Here is a 15,441-nt window from a genome sequence, read left to right as displayed (position 1 = left end):
AGCTGTCTGGCTGCACAGAAGGGCACGGGGGCAAACTTTGGCAGAGTTTTAATGGCGAAGTTGGCTGGAGCAATAGTGCCACAAGGGGTGGGGCCGGAAGCCACTGAAGACGGGTGGGCGAGGAAGAGCGAGCGGGCAGCGAGGGGCAGGGGCGGCGCGAGCAGGGACTGCCGGGCACTACATGATGGAGCAGGCGGACAGCGGGTTCCGCACGTGGCAGGTGCACGCGGCGCCGCAGTACTGCCGGAAGGTCTGGTAGCAGCTGCCCTCCGGCTCGCCCGCCCACTGGCCGCCCGCCGGGGCGGTCAGTGCCTCGGGCGGCAGGCGGCTGAGGATGGACGTGTTCACGGCCAGCGCGGCCAGGCCGTAGTCGGTGAACAGCACAGTCTCGCGGCGGCAGGTGGGGCAGGAGATGAACTTGTACTTGGGGCAGGACTCGTAGAGGATCTGTAGGCACTGCTCACACACCGAGTGCAGACAGGAGAGCACGCGCGGCCGCCGCTGCGCTGCGTTGTAGGTGTGCCCGCACGTGGGGCACTGCAGGGGCTCGCCGGGCACGGCGCCCGCCCCGGACGCCGCCGCGCTGGCCGCAGGGCCCGGCCGCAGCACGTACTGGTTCACGATGACCTCGTCCGCCGGCGCCACGCGCGGGAAGCCCAGCTCCACGCTGCCCTTGCGGGGCCGGCGCGGCAGGGGCGGCGTGCGGGGCGCCCCCGCGTCCAGGGCGGGCACATCGCCCCCGCACGCCTGGTTGACGATGATCTCGGTGTCAGAGGGCCAGGCCCGCTTCGGGGCCAGCGCAGGCGCAGGCCGCGGGGCCGCCGGCAGCTCGGGGAACTTCTCGGGGTGCACCAGCTTCATGGCCTCCATCTTGAAGATGACGTGGGGACCCTTGAGGCAGGACATGAGGAGGCCCGGCCAGCCGCTGCCCGCCTCGGGCCCGGGGTCAGCCGGCATCGGGCTGCCTGCTGTCAGCGTGGACGCTCGGGGGGACGCTGGCGTGGGCTGGGGCTGGGGGCTGGGGGTCGGGGCAGCATCCTGGTCCTGCCAGAGCCGGGGGGGACCCCGGCAGCCCCGCGGGCTCCTAGGGCCGGCCGGCGGGAGCTGGGGCGCTGGCCACGACGGCCGCGTCTGGGGTCCAGTCCTGCGAGGAGGAGGAGGAGGAAGGGGCGGCCGGCGCGGGGGCAGGCGCGGGCAGGGCGGGGTGGGAGGCGACCCTGGCTGGGAGGCCGCAGCCGGGGGCTCACCCAGGGTCTCTGGCCGCGGAGGCTGGCCAGGGGCCGCGGGGGGCGTTCCCCCTGCGGCCGGGGTCAGCAGCGCCCGGGCGCGGACATCGGGGCAGGCCGGGGCTAGGTGGGCGCCATGGCTCCAGGACAGGGCGCCCAGGGAAGGCAGCTAGGCCGGGCCGCGGGAGCCGGAGGATGCGGGCTGCGGGCGGCGCGGCGCGCGCGGAGGACAGGCCTGCACCAGGCCCGAGCTGCAGCTGCGGGCGAGAGACCGAGTGAGCGTCGCCCGACAGGCAGGCCCCCTGCCCCTGCCCCGACCCCGCTCACCTGCCCCAGCCTGGCGTCCGCGGGGCGCGCGCGGGGAGCTCTCCAAGGCAGGCCCGGGCGCGGCGACCTGGGGCGATGGCGCGGCGGCTCCGGGGCGCGGGCGCGGCGGCAGGTGCGTGCGGAGTGGGGCGCGCTCTGCGGCGGAGGCGCGGGGACCGCAGTGCGCGCCGCGCGCCCGCAGCGCCGCCCCCCACGCCGTCCTGGGCCCGCGCGGGGTCCGCGGGGCGGGGCCGGCTCCCGCGGCCCCTCGGCGCCCGCAGCGCACCCGGAGCGCGCCCGGGCACGACCCTGGGCGGCGGGGGCCGCGCCGGAGCCTGCGGGCGGGGAGCGCGAGCCTGGGCGCGCGGGCTGTGCCGGCCCTGGGCCCCGGGGAGGCTGATCCCCGCCGGCCTGCGGCCGCCCGCACCCCGGGGATCACTGCGGGGCGCCCTGGGCGAGGGGCGGCCAGGGCTCGGGGACCAGCCGGCCGCGCAGGCAGCGCGCGCGCAGGGTCCGGCCGCAGGGTCCGCCCTGGCCGGCGACCCCGGAGCTCGCAGGTGAGAGGGGCGGCGGGAGCCCAGGCAGGCCCCGCCCCCTGAGGCAGGCCCCGCCCCTGTGGCAGGCCCGCCCCGCCCCTCGGTGCAAGCCCCGCCCCGGAGCCAGCCCCGCCTCCCGACTCCAGGCCCCGCCCGTCAGCACCAGCCCCGCCCCCGGCTCCAGGCCCCGCCCTGTGCGCGGCTCCCTTTGGCTTCGCCGCCCCCAGCCGGGTCTTCGGGAAGCCCTAGAGCGCGGAGGCTCCTGGGAAGCAAAGATCCTCTGCGCCCCCGCCCGCGGCGGCGCGCCCCCGCGCGTGCTTGCGTCATGCAGGATCCGGCCTCTAAGGAGCGGGACACGTAACGCCAGAGGCGGGGCTCCTCGCGCGTGCCTGCCTTGGGCCCCGCCTCCCGTGGGCGTGTCCTAGTGGGCGGGGTCGCCTCCAGTGGGCGTGTCCTAGGGGCTGGAGGGGGCTCGTGGCGCCGGGCTGGACGCTCCCCGGTGACCGCTCACGGGGTCGCGCGCCCACAGCCCCGGGGCTGCAACGGGGTGCAGCGGGGGTGCAGCGGGGTGCAGCGAGGGTTCCCCAGCGGAGCTGTGGGGTGCAGCGGGGTGCAGCGGGCATGCAGCGGGGTGCAGCGGGATGCAGCAGGGGTGCAGCAGGGTGCAGCGGGGGTGCTGCGGGGTGCTGTGGGGGTGCAGCCGGGTCAGGGTGACCGCGCACCGTGGCCGTGAGGCCTGACCACACGTGTCCCTCTGGACGGCCCGGGGCATGCCCCAGATGCCGCAGGGCTGAGTCACCCCGTGTTGCCCTGACCCGAGGACCTGGGGATCCCCCTCCTGGGGCCCCGCCCCCCGCAGGTAAAGGCGGCTGCCCTGCGCTCCCCGGCAGTGGCCACGGCCAGGAGCCCGAGCACTCAGGACGCGGCCACACCGCCGGCAGGTGAGTGCCAGTGCTGAGTTCCCACCGCCTCGGGGGCTCGGGGTAAGGCGGTGGGTGGGGGGCAGCAGGCGGCCCTCCCTTCCCCTGAGGTCCTGTGTCTCCGTCCTCCCCTGCAGGCCAGGCTATGGACCCCCACGAGATGGTGGTGAAGAACCCCTACACGCACATCAGCATCCCGAGAGCCCACCTGCGACCGGACCTGGGGCCAGCGAGCCAGGCCACTCTGGGTGCCAGCTCCACCTCAGAGGCACAGCCCCTGCCCGGGGGTCCGGGCCCGCAGCCCACGGAAACCAAGGGGGCCGGCTCCGGGCAGCAGGCGTGGGGACAGCCCAGCAACCCATACGGCTGTGGGCAGCGGCCGGAGGGACTGACCTACGCTGGCCGGCCGCCCGTGGGCCGAGGGGACGACATCGCCCACCACTGCTGCTGCTGCCCCTGCTGCTCCTGCTGCCACTGCCCTCGTTTCTGCCGCTGCCACAGCTGCTGCGTGGTCTCCTAGCGCCGGTCCTCGGCCCTGACCGCACGCCATCCACCTCTGTCCAAGGCTGGAAATAAAGCAGGGCGCCCATGGCCCTCCGCCGCCTCCTGTGCTGTGGCTGGCCTCTCTGGGTGGGGCTGGGTGCATTACAGCATGGCGCCCTGCCCCCAGCCTTCCCGCCTCCGGAGCATTCTGGGGGCAGAGGGGGCTGCCACCCATCTGTGTGGTCTCAGGGCCGAGCCCATGGGTGAGGAGGCTGGGGCGGCAGGTGGGGCTGGGGCTGGCTGGGTTTCGAGGCGGCAAAGCCCAGGCCGCCCGTGAGTCACCCACCTCCGAGCCCCGTGTCAGCAGGGATGTTTTTCCGGTTTCCCGTGAAATGTCTCATTCCTGTGCACTCTGGGCCTTGCGGCCGGCTGACCCGTGTCCCCCTGTTCCCCACCAGGGGCTGGGCTCCTGGAGGAAGTGGCCTGGAGCAGGCTCTGGAGGGCAGGGGCTGAGGGAGCTTGGTGGAACCCACCTCTCCAGATGCCAGAGTGGGAAGTGAGCGGCCAGCACCCCGGAATGCCTGGGTTTCCGGGGCAGGGCTGGCCAGACGCACTCTCATGTGGAGGCCAGGCCAGCCCCACAGGATAAACAGGGCGGCCAGGCAGGACCTGGGTGTGGGGCCACAAGTCATGGCCCCTTGCAGCCCACAGAGACCTGGCTCTGTCCTCAGCCCCTGGGGACTGGGATGACCCCACCCAGGCCGGCCCAGGAACCTGTCCGACCAGTTCTGAGACTGCCCCAGGGGTGGGTCCCCGCCCAGGTGGGCCCTCCTGGCCCCAGCAGGACTGGGAGTTGTCGCCCCCCCTGCTCTGGGGTGCCCCCTGGTGGGGCTTTGCCAGCAGGTGTCAGGCGGTGTGGTGTGGAGATGCAGTGCAAGGTAGGGCCGTCCAGGGTGGAGGTGGGGCAGGGCTGCTGTGCCCAGCCGGGTGGGGGCAGAGGCCCTCAAGTGGGCACGGCAGCTTCCTGAAGGCGGCAATGTGGGCTCTGGGGGCCGAAGAGGGGGCACCAACCAGGCCACGGCAGAAGAGTGCTGACAGGGGCCGGCCTGGGCAGGGGCTGGGCAGCAGAGGGGCCTCATTGTCCAAGGCAGGAGCCTGAGCCCTTAGATCCAGTTGCAACTGCTTTGTGCCTGAAAGGGGAGCCCCCTCTGCCTGCCTCCAGGTGCCGCTGGTAATGCGAGCCCAGGAGGCAGCCCATCCCTCCCGAGTCACCTTGGGCCACTGGAGCGTACACAGGTAAGTCTGGCCTGGCTCGCAGACCCCTCAGGCCACCTCCGGGTAGGCAGCTGCCCAGCTGCTCTCCGTCCTCCCAGATGCTGCAGCCCGAGGGCCCCCAAGCTGGGGAGGAGCGGGCAGCCCCCCGGAACGAGTGCGTCGTTTGCTACTCTGCCTTCGACCTCTGGGGCGCCTGCACTGCGGCCACACCTTCTTTCAGGCTTGCGTGCTGCGGCTGCACGTGCCCGCCCTGGAGCAGCACCGGATCACCTGCCCCCAGTGCCGCCAGAGCAACCCCCCGCCCCGCGGCGGGGTGGCCATGCTGGACCTAGACCTGGCCACCTTCTTGGCCATCCGGGCCAAGCAGCCCCCCGCGCCCCTCAAACACCTGATGATGGCTGTCACTCAGCAGCCAAGCAGGCCCGGCCCCCTGACCTGGGATTCCCCAGTCCCCTTGCTGTCACTGGGATCCCCGGGGCGACACCCAGGCCTGAGCCGAGGCCACCCCTCTGGGCTGCAGCCTCAAGGTCTCCCGAGAACCTCCTCCTGCCCCATCCAGAGCCTTGGACCTCAGCTGGCCTGCGTGTGGTCTGGGGGACACGGCCATCTTGTGGCCTGCAACTTGAGCTTGACTCTGAGGACAGATGCGGTCCCAGGCCAGGAGGGCTGTGGGCAGGACCTGCTGAGACCCACAGGGGGCCAGCCAGGCCCCCCCACCCTGCCCGCTAGCCACCTTCATACACTTTGTGTAGCCAGAAGGGGTGCTGAAGCCCCAAGCCAGCTCTAGAAGGAGGCGTGACTGGGGGCTCCACAGACACCTGGGCTGGGGAATTCGCTGAGCAGGCACCCAGGATCCTTCCCAGCTGGGCCAAAGTCCCTCTGTGCCCCGTGAGGGGCTGACAGTGTAGAGGCCAGATCATGGGGCGCTCTGCCATCCTTCATCCCGCAGGCCCTGGACTGCCTTCCACAGAACTGGGCTCTGGACTTGGTGCCCTTGGTGCTGGGTGCTGGCCGGGGCCACCTGGTGCCTGGCACTCCTGTGGGGGCAGGGGCCACCACAAGCTGGACCTCAGCATCCCACCCTGGGTTCGTATGGCAGGCCCACTGGGTTCACAGCCACCTCCTCACACATGTCCACTTCCACATCACATGACCCCTGCCCGTCCCCAGGAGAAGCCCTGCTCCAGGAGGAGGTGCTGGGCGCTTGGGGTGCAGGGTCCAGGCAGGGAATCTCGTGGGGATCCCAGTTCCTGGGTAAGCATTGACGAGGCCCGGCTCAGCATGTTCTCCCGCAGGCCTGACCACCTGCACAGGTAAGAAGGCCGATCCAGGGACGTGCAGGCCAGGGCTGGGGCTTGGGGCTGTTGTGTGTGGCCTGAGCACAGACAGGGGCAGCAGAAGTCCCTGGGAATGGAGCTGCTGTCGAGCTGGAGCAGGATGTCAATGTCCACACTGGGCGGGACGATGGTAACATCTCTCAGGTCCTCAAGGCTGCCTTCCAGCCAGCAGCCAGGGACGCTCTGTGCTGTCCCTTAGACACAGCCCAGGCGGCCCCAGGCCTACCTGATGACAGCCTAGACCACGGCGGTCAGACCCTGGTGGACAGAGGAGAGTCCCCCGGGCCAACAGGGGCTGGGTGGGACAGCAGTGGCCGAGATCACAGGTCCTGAGGCCCCAGGGCTCGGCCCTGACCTCGGGCTGCTTGGCAGCAGAGCAGTGTCCATCCTGAGACCCAACGTCTCTCACTGCCAGCAGCCTGCCCTGGGCAGGGCCGACCTGGCTGACCAAAGCCTGGGAAACGCAGGTGCGCTAACTCCCCAACGCCTCCCGCCCCACCCCACCTCCTAACGCCCTGGGCTGGGCTCAGGGGCTCCATCCTGCCTCCATCACCCGAGCCCGGCCTTGCAGGGACCTCCAGCTCTGGCCTCATCTTGGAAGAGCAGGGGACTGGCTCAGCTGGAGGACACTGGCCAGTTCTGGGAAGGTACATCAGGGGCAGTGGGTGGGCAGGTCAGACCCCCAGGGCTTGCTGCTGCCCGCCCCATTCTGGGGGTGGGCCCTGCCCTGTGAGGCTGGCCAGGGGTCATGGGCAGCACGACCCTGTGCTTGCAGAGCTGGGCACAGCCAGCAGCTTCCTCAAGGCCCATGGGCTGCTGGGCAGCTCAGCCCCTTCATCTGCTCGCTGGACACTCTCAGCTCCGCCTCCCAGCTGCTAGGCAGTGAGCGGTGGGCAGCCAGGTGGTCAGCCCTTTGCACCCCCACCGTGTCCCGACCTCTGGCACATGCAGGCAGAGTGGCGGCAGATGTCCTCAAGGACAATGTGAAGCAATGCTGCCATCATGGTCAGCAGTGGCCTCCTGGCTGGGTGGGTGGTCGGTAGGTGAGGCTGCGGAATGGGCTGGGAGTCCAGGCAGCTGATGCCTTGCCAGATGGCGGGCAGTGTGGGCATCTGTGCCCATCATCATGGACATTAGTGTAGGCACCACTGACCCCAGCACGCAGGCTGGGGACTAGGGTGAGTTTCAGAGGTGAGTGGAGGGCCGGCTCAGTCAGTCCGCTTTGCCTTGGCTGCAGGGCCTTCGGCAGTCAGCCATCCATGGCATCTTCAACTGGCTCACCCTGTTGGTCCTGCTGCCGTTGGACAGTCATGGCCGTCCTGCCGCGGCTTAGCGCGCTGGCCCAGGCACCAGCAGCCTCCTCAAGGTGCTCACCAGCCTGATTACACACCTGGTGACGAGGGGAGGTGACGAGGCTGCCCTGGACTGGGCAGGAGAGAGCGGACAAGGGCGGGTGGACAGGGAGACCCTGAGGGACCTGAGGCCAGGTGGGGCCCCAGGGGACATCCATGGGTCATGACCCCTCTGACACTCACAGGTGGGGTGACACACAGCAGCCTCGTTAAGTGGTATTGCAGCCACAGCAGGGAAATGGTGGGATGGCTCTGACCTCTGACCCCCAGCTGCCCACAGAAACCCATTCTGAGTCCTCCCTGCTCCCCCTCCCCTAGATGGAGAGAAATGACCAGGAGTGTGGAGTTGTTCCTACCCCTGACCTGGGACAGGTGTCTGTGAGCCACCACCCCCCCCCCGGGACAAGTGCCCTCTGAGCCCTCACCCTGACCTGGGACAGGTGCCCTCTGAGCCCCTACCCATCAGGGACAGGTGCCCTCTGAGCCTCCTATTCTGACCTGGGACAGGTGCCCTCTGAGCCCCTACCCACCAGGGACAGGTGCCCTCTGAGCCCCTACCCCTGACCTGGGTGCGACAGGTGCCCTCTGAGCCCCCCCACCTCTGACCTGGGATAGGTGCCCTCTGAGCCCTCACCCGACCAAGGACAGGTACCCTCTGAGCCCCTACCCCTGACCTGGGTGCGACAGGTGTCCTCTGAGCCCCTACCCTTGACCTGGGACAGGTGCCCTTTGAGCCCCCATCCTGACCTGGGACAGGTGACCTCTGAGCCCCTACCCCCACCAGGGACAGGTGTCCTCTGAGCCCCCCATTCTGACCTGGGATAGGTGCCCTCTGAGCCCTCACCCGACCTAGAACAGGTGCCCTCTGAGCCCCTACCCCCACCAGGGACAGGTGCCCTCTGAGCCCCTACCCCTGACCTGGGACAGGTGCCCTCTGAGCCCCCACCCTGACCTGGGACAGGTGCCCTCTGAGCCCCCACCCCTGACCTGGAACAGGTGCCCTTTGAGCCCCACCCTGACCTGGGACAGGTGCCCTCTGAGCCCCTACCCCTGACCTGGGACAGGTGCCCTTTGAGCCCCAGCCTGACCTGGGACAGGTGCCCTCTGAGCCCCTACCCCTGACCTGGAACAGGTGCCCTCTGAGCCCCCACCCTGACCTGGGACAGGTGCCCTCTGAGCCCCCACCCTGACCTGGGACAGGTGCCCACTTCCCCAGGCATGGCGTTCTCCCTGGTGGTGGGCGGCATTCTGCTGGCTGACTCCCTCTGCAATGCTACACCAGCTCCTGCTACAGGGCTGCGTGGCCCAGGTGGTGCAGCCCATCCTCAATGCAGGTGCGGGGGTGGGAGGCCGAGGCATGGTTGGGTGCTCGGCCCTGACCCAGCCCCGTCTTGGGGTTCAGCTGCAACCTGGCCATCCTGCTTCAAGGCACCAGTGGCTTCACCCTTCACCATAGGTGTTGGGCACGGGGTAGGGCCCAGGCAGGGCTCCTTGCTCATGGGGTCCTGGGTGACTCTGCCCCTGCTGGTTCTTCAAGGGCGCCATGAACACGCCCCCTGGTAGTGGTACTGGCCAGCCCGGTCAACATGCTGCTGGCCTGTGCAGCTGAGGGCAGCCCCTTGGCCCATGCCTGTCCGTGGGGGACCCTCAGTGTGGGCACTGCCCCCCCGCCACGACCCGACTCCGCTGTCCCACCTGCCAGGGGGGCTGATCTACTTACTCAACCTGGAGGGTGTGCTGCTGTGGTGTGAAGTGCCACTGGCCAAGGGCTTTGGAGGCCTGGCCACCTGCTGCCCCAGCTGCCTTTGAGCTCTCCTGGTGGGGCCTCTGGTCAGCTGGTCAGCGTCACCGCCCACACTGCTTGGCCACCTGAGGTCCTGGGCCTGGCTGTCCCTCTGGCTGTTCTTTGGATCCCTGGGACCACCTGGAGAATTTCCCTGGTTGTGGGGTGCATTCTACTGTCCCCAGCAGTGGGCTTATGAATGACTACAAATAAACGAGATGGGGCTCAGGTGCAGTGGTCTTTATTGCCTGTGGGTGGGGGCTCTGTGTTCTGTTGAGGGGGACAGGTAGGGTGCAGCCACTGCTAGCACACTCAGGCCCCTATGCCCCTTAGGCGGGGTGTCAATGCCTACAAGTGCTTGGTGTGATAAGGGACCCTCCTGGCCAGGCTGGGAAAGGGGCGCAGGGTCGGGTCCCCTAGGCAGGTCAACCTATGCTGCCTCAGGGGGCGCCCCCCATGCTGTGCGCTGGCCTGGCAGGCACCCTGTCTGGGAAGCGGTCCCCGGCCCGACCTGCTCAGGCCCCAGCGGGCCAAGCCTGTCCGGGCAGGCAGACGCCCCTCCTCTGGGGGCACCGTGTCTGGTTTCCACTCCGGAAAGCCTCTGCGGCCAGGGGGAACTGGACGCCGGGGAAGTGCAGGGGCCTCTGGCCCAGCCCCGCCCTGGGAAAGGACTCAAGTGTCCTGTCCACCTGCTCACTGTGGCACGGCCGGGGGCCTCTCACGCCCCTGCCTCCTCCCTGTGGCCCGTGCTGCTCTCCAGAGAGATGGAGCGGGTGGGGAGGCCCCTGGGGACCTCTCCTTCCGGGGCAGGTGAGGTCCCCCACAAAGGCTGACCACAAGGTCCTTTAAGGACCGTCTGGCTGCTGCCCCGGGCTGCAGTAACGCATCCTCCCGCGGGGACCCGGCCTTCCCCACGGACGCTCCCTCCCCCTTGCGTCTGTCTGCATCCTGGGGGGCTGGGCACCTGCTGGGGTGTCCCGGGGAGGCCCAGCCGGGCCAGCGTGCACCGCGCCCGGAGGTGAGGAAGGCACAAGTGCCGCGGTGGCGTTTTGTTACCTGCAGGGTGGGGAGGGCGGGGGTGCTGGCCGGTTCCCCGGGGCGGGGGCACCTGAGCAGGCTCTGCGGCTGCACCCCTGCACCCCGGGGACGCGCGGGCCAGCCTCCCCCCCTGCTGACTCACCCGCCCCAGGCGCGACCCCCGGCTCGCTAGACGCCCCCGGCCCCAGTCCCGCCCCGCGCCCCCGGCCCCAGTCCCGCCCCGCGCCTCTGGGGGTGCCTGGCGCGCCCGCGTTTCCAACACAAGCCGAGCCCGGCCCCGTGAGAACACACGGCGTCGCCAGGGTGACCAAGGTGACCGTCTCCACAACACGGGCGGCTGAGGGGGCGGTGAGACCCCAGCTCAGCCCGCCCTGCACCCCCTTCTGTGAGGGACCCCGGTCGGCCCGCCCTGCACCCCCTTCTGTGAGGGACCCCGGGTCGGCCCGCCCTGCACCCCATACCGCGAGAGACCCCGGGTCGGCCTGCCCTGTACCCCCTCTCTGTGAGGGACCCGGGTCGGCCCGCCCTGCACCCCATACCGCGAGAGACCCCGGGTCGGCCTGCCCTGTACCCCCTCTCTGTGAGGGACCCGGGTCAGCCCGCCCTGCACCGCACACCGCGAGGGACCCCAGCTCAGCCCGCCCTGCACCCCCTCTCTGTGAGGGACCCCGGGTCGGCCCGCCCTGCACCCCATACCGCGAGAGACCCCGGGTCGGCCCGCCCTGCACCCCTGCACCGTGAGGGACCCGGTAGGCCCGCCCTGCACCCCCTCTCTGTGAGGGACCCCGGGAGGGCCGCCCTGCAGCACGCATCCTGGCCCCTGCACCCCGCCCGCGCCAGGCTCGCCTCCCCCAGCGCCGCCCGCTGGCCCCTGCGCCCCGCCGGAAGCCCGCGCCCGCCCGCGCGCGTCTCCCGCGGCACTGCGGCGGTTACCAGGACGCGGACGCCGGGCAGCCAATAGCGGCAGCTCGTGGGCGCGCTCCAGGGAGCCAGCCAATCAGGGCGCAAATCAATCATTTGAAACAACCAATGGACGAAGCGCTGTGGCGGGAGGCGGGACGGGTTGTGATAGGAAAATAAGAGCACTGGGCTGACCAATAAGCAGCGAAGGTCGTTGGAAAGGCGGGCCTTAGGCAGGTCGATTGGCAGGGATTCAGCCATACAGATGAGGCCGCGCCCCAGCCTCGTTCCGGCAGCCCAATCTGAGGCCGGCGGAGGCGGGCGCAGCGGGTTTATAAACGTCGGCGGAGCGTCGGTTGTAGCACTCTGCGCGCCCGCTCTTCCGCGCTCTTCTCGGTCCTTCCGCTGTCGCCGCCACCGCCGCCATGAGGGAGATCGTGCACCTGCAGGCCGGGCAGTGCGGCAACCAGATCGGCGCCAAGGTGCGGGGCGTGCGGGCGTGCGGGCGCGGCGGCCGGGGCGCGGGGGTCCGGGCGGGCGGGCGGGCGGGCAGGGAGCATGGCGGCGGGCGGAGCGGAGCGGCCGGGGCGCGGGCCGAGCGGCCGGGGCGCACGGCGGGGCCCACGGAGCGCACGGCGGGGCCCACGGAGCGCACGGCGGGGCCCACGGAGCGCACGGCGGGGCCCGAGGCCCGAGGCCCGGCCCGGCCCGGCGGGGGAGGCCGCCGCGCACCGCGCCCATCCGGGGCGGGGCCGCCCCGTGACTCAGCCGCGCGCCCGCCCTGCAGTTCTGGGAGGTGATCAGCGACGAGCATGGCATCGACCCCACGGGCACCTACCACGGGGACAGCGACCTGCAGCTGGAGCGCATCAACGTGTACTACAACGAGGCCACCGGTGAGTGCCGCCCCGCGCCCCCGTGCGCCCCGCGCCCCGCGCGCCCGCCTCACGCGCCCCGCTCCCCTCCGCAGGCGGCAAGTACGTGCCCCGCGCCGTGCTCGTGGACCTGGAGCCCGGCACCATGGACTCCGTGCGCTCGGGGCCCTTCGGGCAGATCTTCCGACCTGACAACTTCGTGTTCGGTGAGCCCAAGGTCACGGCCGCGCTAAGCGGCTTGGGGAGGCGGCGGGGCGGGGTGGGGCGGCCCGGGGCTGACGCGCTGTTCCCTCCCAGGTCAGAGCGGGGCCGGGAACAACTGGGCCAAGGGCCACTACACGGAGGGCGCCGAGCTGGTGGACTCGGTCCTGGACGTGGTGCGCAAGGAGGCCGAGAGCTGCGACTGCCTGCAGGGCTTCCAGCTGACCCACTCGCTGGGCGGCGGCACGGGCTCGGGCATGGGCACCCTGCTCATCAGCAAGATCCGCGAGGAGTACCCCGACCGCATCATGAACACCTTCAGCGTGGTGCCCTCGCCCAAGGTGTCGGACACGGTGGTGGAGCCCTACAACGCCACGCTGTCCGTGCACCAGCTGGTGGAGAACACGGACGAGACCTACTGCATCGACAACGAGGCCCTGTATGACATCTGCTTCCGCACGCTCAAGCTCACCACGCCCACCTACGGCGACCTCAACCACCTGGTGTCGGCCACCATGAGCGGGGTCACCACCTGCCTGCGCTTCCCCGGCCAGCTCAACGCCGACCTGCGCAAGCTGGCCGTGAACATGGTGCCCTTCCCGCGCCTGCACTTCTTCATGCCGGGCTTCGCGCCCCTCACCAGCCGGGGCAGCCAGCAGTACCGCGCGCTGACCGTGCCCGAGCTCACCCAGCAGATGTTCGACGCCAAGAACATGATGGCCGCCTGCGACCCGCGCCACGGCCGCTACCTGACCGTGGCCGCCGTCTTCCGCGGCCGCATGTCCATGAAGGAGGTGGACGAGCAGATGCTGAACGTGCAGAACAAGAACAGCAGCTACTTCGTGGAGTGGATCCCCAACAACGTCAAGACGGCCGTGTGCGACATCCCGCCGCGGGGGCTCAAGATGTCGGCCACCTTCATCGGCAACAGCACGGCCATCCAGGAGCTGTTCAAGCGCATCTCGGAGCAGTTCACGGCCATGTTCCGGCGCAAGGCCTTCCTGCACTGGTACACGGGCGAGGGCATGGACGAGATGGAGTTCACCGAGGCCGAGAGCAACATGAACGACCTGGTGTCCGAGTACCAGCAGTACCAGGACGCCACGGCCGAGGAGGAGGGCGAGTTCGAGGAGGAGGCCGAGGAGGAGGTGGCCTAGGGGCCGCGGGGGGAACTCTTTATTGGCCCCGCTGTACAGAAGCACCATTAAAGCTTTTCCCGGTGTGTGGCTCCGCCTCTCCACTTGCGGTAGGCGCGGCGGGTGCTGTTGCCGAAGGTCAGCGCGAAGTTGTCCTGCATGGCTGCGGGAGGGGGGCGGCTGAGCCGGGCAGAGGGGCGGCAGGCAGCCCAGGCCCGGCCCCCCGCCTCTACTCACAGGGAATGAAGCCCATGTAGAAGGGGGTCATGCCTTGGCTGCTGTAGATGCTGCCGCTGGGCCAGTGGGGGCTGGGCAGCCGCTCACCCAGGGCGCACTCGGGGTTCCTGAAGAGGAACTGGGGGACCGGGGTGCGGCTGCGAGACGGCCAGCCGCATGGACGGGTGGGGGTGCCTGGGCGCTGGCTGAGCCCCCTCCCCAGCCCCACCGTACCTGGGTCTTGTCGAACTCGTCCAGGGCCTGCGTGACTGCGTCCCGGTAGTTCATGCCCATGACCCAGGCGAAGCGGGGCACAAAGCCAGCGTAGCCTGGGAGGGCGAGGGTTGGTTCCAGCTGGGCCAACCCAGGTGGGGCTCCAGGGGCAGGCGGGGGTCGCGTGTCCCTTCCTTACACACCTGAGATGGCCTTGCGTTGGATGAGATTCGGGTGGTCCAGCTGGGGCAGCTGCTGGAACCTGCCCACGTCAAGTGTTTCCTGCCTGCCCCGGGGCTGCAGCAGGCCCTCGTCCCTCCTGCAGTGGTATAGCTGTGGGGTGGGGGGGCCCATCAGCCCCTCAGTCCTGGCCGGGCTGGTTTGGGGGGTGGGCCGGGCTCAGCTGGGGGAAGGGTCTGGGTACCTGGTACTGCCCTGGGGTTTCTGGAACTGGGTCCTGGCTCTTCCATGCTTCTTGTCCATATGCCAGCTGCAGGCCCGGGTGTCCCCAGGCCCTGGCGTCCACCTTCTTCCCTGGTGGGCACGGTGGGTAGGGGAAGTAGGGCATGCAGCCAGCCGGCAGCTGCACCTGCGTGGCCACATTGTCGGCCCGGGGTGGACACGGGCCGCCCACCTCCTGTGGCAGGAGCCGGCCCAGGACTTGAAAGTTCTTGTAGGGCTTGACACCTGTGCAGACATGGCCAGTGTGAGACAGCCGCAGGGCAGGGACGGGGTGGGGGGCAGGGGCGCCTCACCCGTGTAGTGGGGGATGTGGGGTTCGGTGAGGTCCCTGCAGGGCACCCGGGGATGGCTGGATTGGCTGAAGTCCTCTATGAACTTGGGCTTGGAGATGGGGGACAGCACGGAGCAGGGGCTCTTGCGTACGCTGGGGTCCGTGAGCAGCTGGGCCGTTGTGCGCCCGTAGGTGTTTCCCACCTGGTAGCGCAGCTGCGGGTAGAAGCCGGCATACCTGCAGGGAGAGAGGGCAGAGGAGGGAGGCAGGAACGCATGGCAGCCGGGTTCCTGGGGCTGGGAGTGCGGGGGCACCAGGTCCAAGGGCTTGCTGCCGGCTGGGCAGGCTCCAGGAGTACGAGTGACAGTTACACTCCAGGAGAAAGATCAGGTTGCTGGTGGCCACGGGACAGACTGCATCACACACAGGTGGCGTGGGTGCTGGGCATTCAGGCGTGGACAGTGGCGGCACTGCAGCCGGAGGCCCTTAGGGGTCTGCGGCTGGCCGGGGTGCATGTGAGCAGTCCGCTGGAGGGGGCCGGCAGGTGTTGCGACCTGGCCCCTGGCCCCGTTGCCTGCCCAGGCGCCCGGCTGTGCTCTTTACCCCAAGCACTACTCTTTCTTGGCTGTGGCCAGCTGCTCCGCTGGCCCAGTTCTCTGCTCTTGACGGACACGCCGGCCACCTGGTGGTGTCCTGGGCCAAAGGCCAGCGGGGGGGGTGCAGCCCAGGGGTCGTTGTGTCCATGGCCCCCCCCATCCCTTACCCAGGGATATAGTGGGGTTCTGGAGTGAAGAAGCTGTGCTTCTGAGCAGCTGTCATTGTCCTCAACTCTCCCGGCCCTGTTGGCCTCTTACTCTCCCCAGGAGGGGTCCTGTTGCCCAGCAACCTTTGTGAGGGCCCGGCTTTGTTGA

The 15,441-nt window shown here is 70.0% G+C and overlaps 5 protein-coding genes across 10 annotated transcripts; 3 read left to right on the top strand and 2 right to left on the bottom strand.

Annotated features, from left to right (window-relative positions):
* Nucleotides 1-127: 127 nt before the first annotated feature.
* Nucleotides 128-1,156, bottom strand: RNF208 (ring finger protein 208). Its single transcript, XM_040963563.1, has one exon. The coding sequence runs from the start codon at nt 955-957 to the stop codon at nt 178-180; it is 780 nt and encodes a 259-aa protein (XP_040819497.1). The 5' UTR covers nt 958-1,156; the 3' UTR covers nt 128-177.
* A 1,977-nt stretch (nt 1,157-3,133) lies between these two features.
* Nucleotides 3,134-3,508, top strand: CYSRT1 (cysteine rich tail 1). The gene has a single exon (XM_040963870.1). The coding sequence runs from the start codon at nt 3,134-3,136 to the stop codon at nt 3,506-3,508; it is 375 nt and encodes a 124-aa protein (XP_040819804.1).
* A 1,336-nt stretch (nt 3,509-4,844) lies between these two features.
* Nucleotides 4,845-9,244, top strand: RNF224 (ring finger protein 224). Its single transcript, XM_041004577.1, is given in 4 exon segments — nt 4,845-4,929; nt 4,932-5,146; nt 8,718-8,769; nt 9,138-9,244. Coding segments are annotated over 4 exon segments (459 nt in total).
* On the top strand, nt 5,931-13,458 carry TUBB4B (tubulin beta 4B class IVb). 6 transcript variants are annotated; one of them, XM_041004495.1, is made up of 5 exons: nt 11,523-11,638; nt 11,944-12,052; nt 12,127-12,237; nt 12,329-12,420; nt 13,027-13,458. In XM_041004495.1, exons 1-5 carry the CDS (start codon nt 11,582-11,584, stop codon nt 13,387-13,389), a joined length of 732 nt encoding a protein of 243 aa, XP_040860429.1. In that variant the 5' UTR covers nt 11,523-11,581; the 3' UTR covers nt 13,390-13,458. The 6 variants fall into 6 exon arrangements, with proteins under 6 accessions (XP_040860430.1, XP_040860424.1, XP_040860429.1 ...); XM_041004496.1 differs by lacking the exon at nt 11,523-11,638 and adding an exon at nt 5,931-5,939 and having other exon boundaries at nt 12,329-13,458; XM_041004490.1 differs by having other exon boundaries at nt 11,486-11,638; nt 12,329-13,458.
* FAM166A (family with sequence similarity 166 member A) lies at nt 13,437-15,349 on the bottom strand. The gene is made up of 7 exons (XM_041004576.1): nt 15,294-15,349; nt 14,553-14,767; nt 14,222-14,484; nt 14,001-14,130; nt 13,819-13,913; nt 13,606-13,723; nt 13,437-13,531 (listed from the first exon to the last, which is right to left on the bottom strand). The coding sequence occupies exons 1-7, from the start codon at nt 15,347-15,349 to the stop codon at nt 13,437-13,439; spliced, it is 972 nt and encodes a 323-aa protein (XP_040860510.1).
* Between the last annotated feature and the right edge of the window lie 92 nt (nt 15,350-15,441).

The sequence above is a fragment of the Ochotona curzoniae genome, unplaced genomic scaffold (genome assembly GCF_017591425.1).
Source record: "Ochotona curzoniae isolate NIBS_2020 unplaced genomic scaffold, NIBS_Ocur_1.0 scaffold_3208, whole genome shotgun sequence".
In the NCBI taxonomy this organism is placed as follows: Eukaryota; Metazoa; Chordata; class Mammalia; order Lagomorpha; family Ochotonidae; genus Ochotona; species Ochotona curzoniae.
This window is presented reverse-complemented; position numbering and strand designations above follow the sequence as displayed.

What these genes read in the sequence shown, in the direction of transcription:
- RNF208 (XM_040963563.1), bottom strand. Translation starts at nt 957, where the DNA reads ATGCCGGCTGACCCCGGGCCCGAGGCGGGCAGCGGCTGGCCGGGCCTC.
- CYSRT1 (XM_040963870.1), top strand. Translation starts at nt 3,134, where the DNA reads ATGGACCCCCACGAGATGGTGGTGAAGAACCCCTACACGCACATCAGC.
- TUBB4B (XM_041004491.1), top strand. Translation starts at nt 11,582, where the DNA reads ATGAGGGAGATCGTGCACCTGCAGGCCGGGCAGTGCGGCAACCAGATC. An exon ending in GCAACCAGATCGGCGCCAAG is followed by an intron (nt 11,639 to 11,943) that starts GTGCGGGGCGTG and finishes CCCGCCCTGCAG; the next exon opens with TTCTGGGAGGTGATCAGCGA. An exon ending in CGAGGCCACCGGTGAGTGCC is followed by an intron (nt 12,062 to 12,126) that starts GCCCCGCGCCCC and finishes TCCCCTCCGCAG; the next exon opens with GCGGCAAGTACGTGCCCCGC.
- FAM166A (XM_041004576.1), bottom strand. Translation starts at nt 15,349, where the DNA reads ATGACAGCTGCTCAGAAGCACAGCTTCTTCACTCCAGAACCCCACTAT. An exon ending in CCACATCCCCCACTACACGG is followed by an intron (nt 14,485 to 14,552) that starts GTGAGGCGCCCC and finishes ATGTCTGCACAG; the next exon opens with GTGTCAAGCCCTACAAGAAC. An exon ending in AAACCCCAGGGCAGTACCAG is followed by an intron (nt 14,131 to 14,221) that starts GTACCCAGACCC and finishes CCCACCCCACAG; the next exon opens with CTATACCACTGCAGGAGGGA.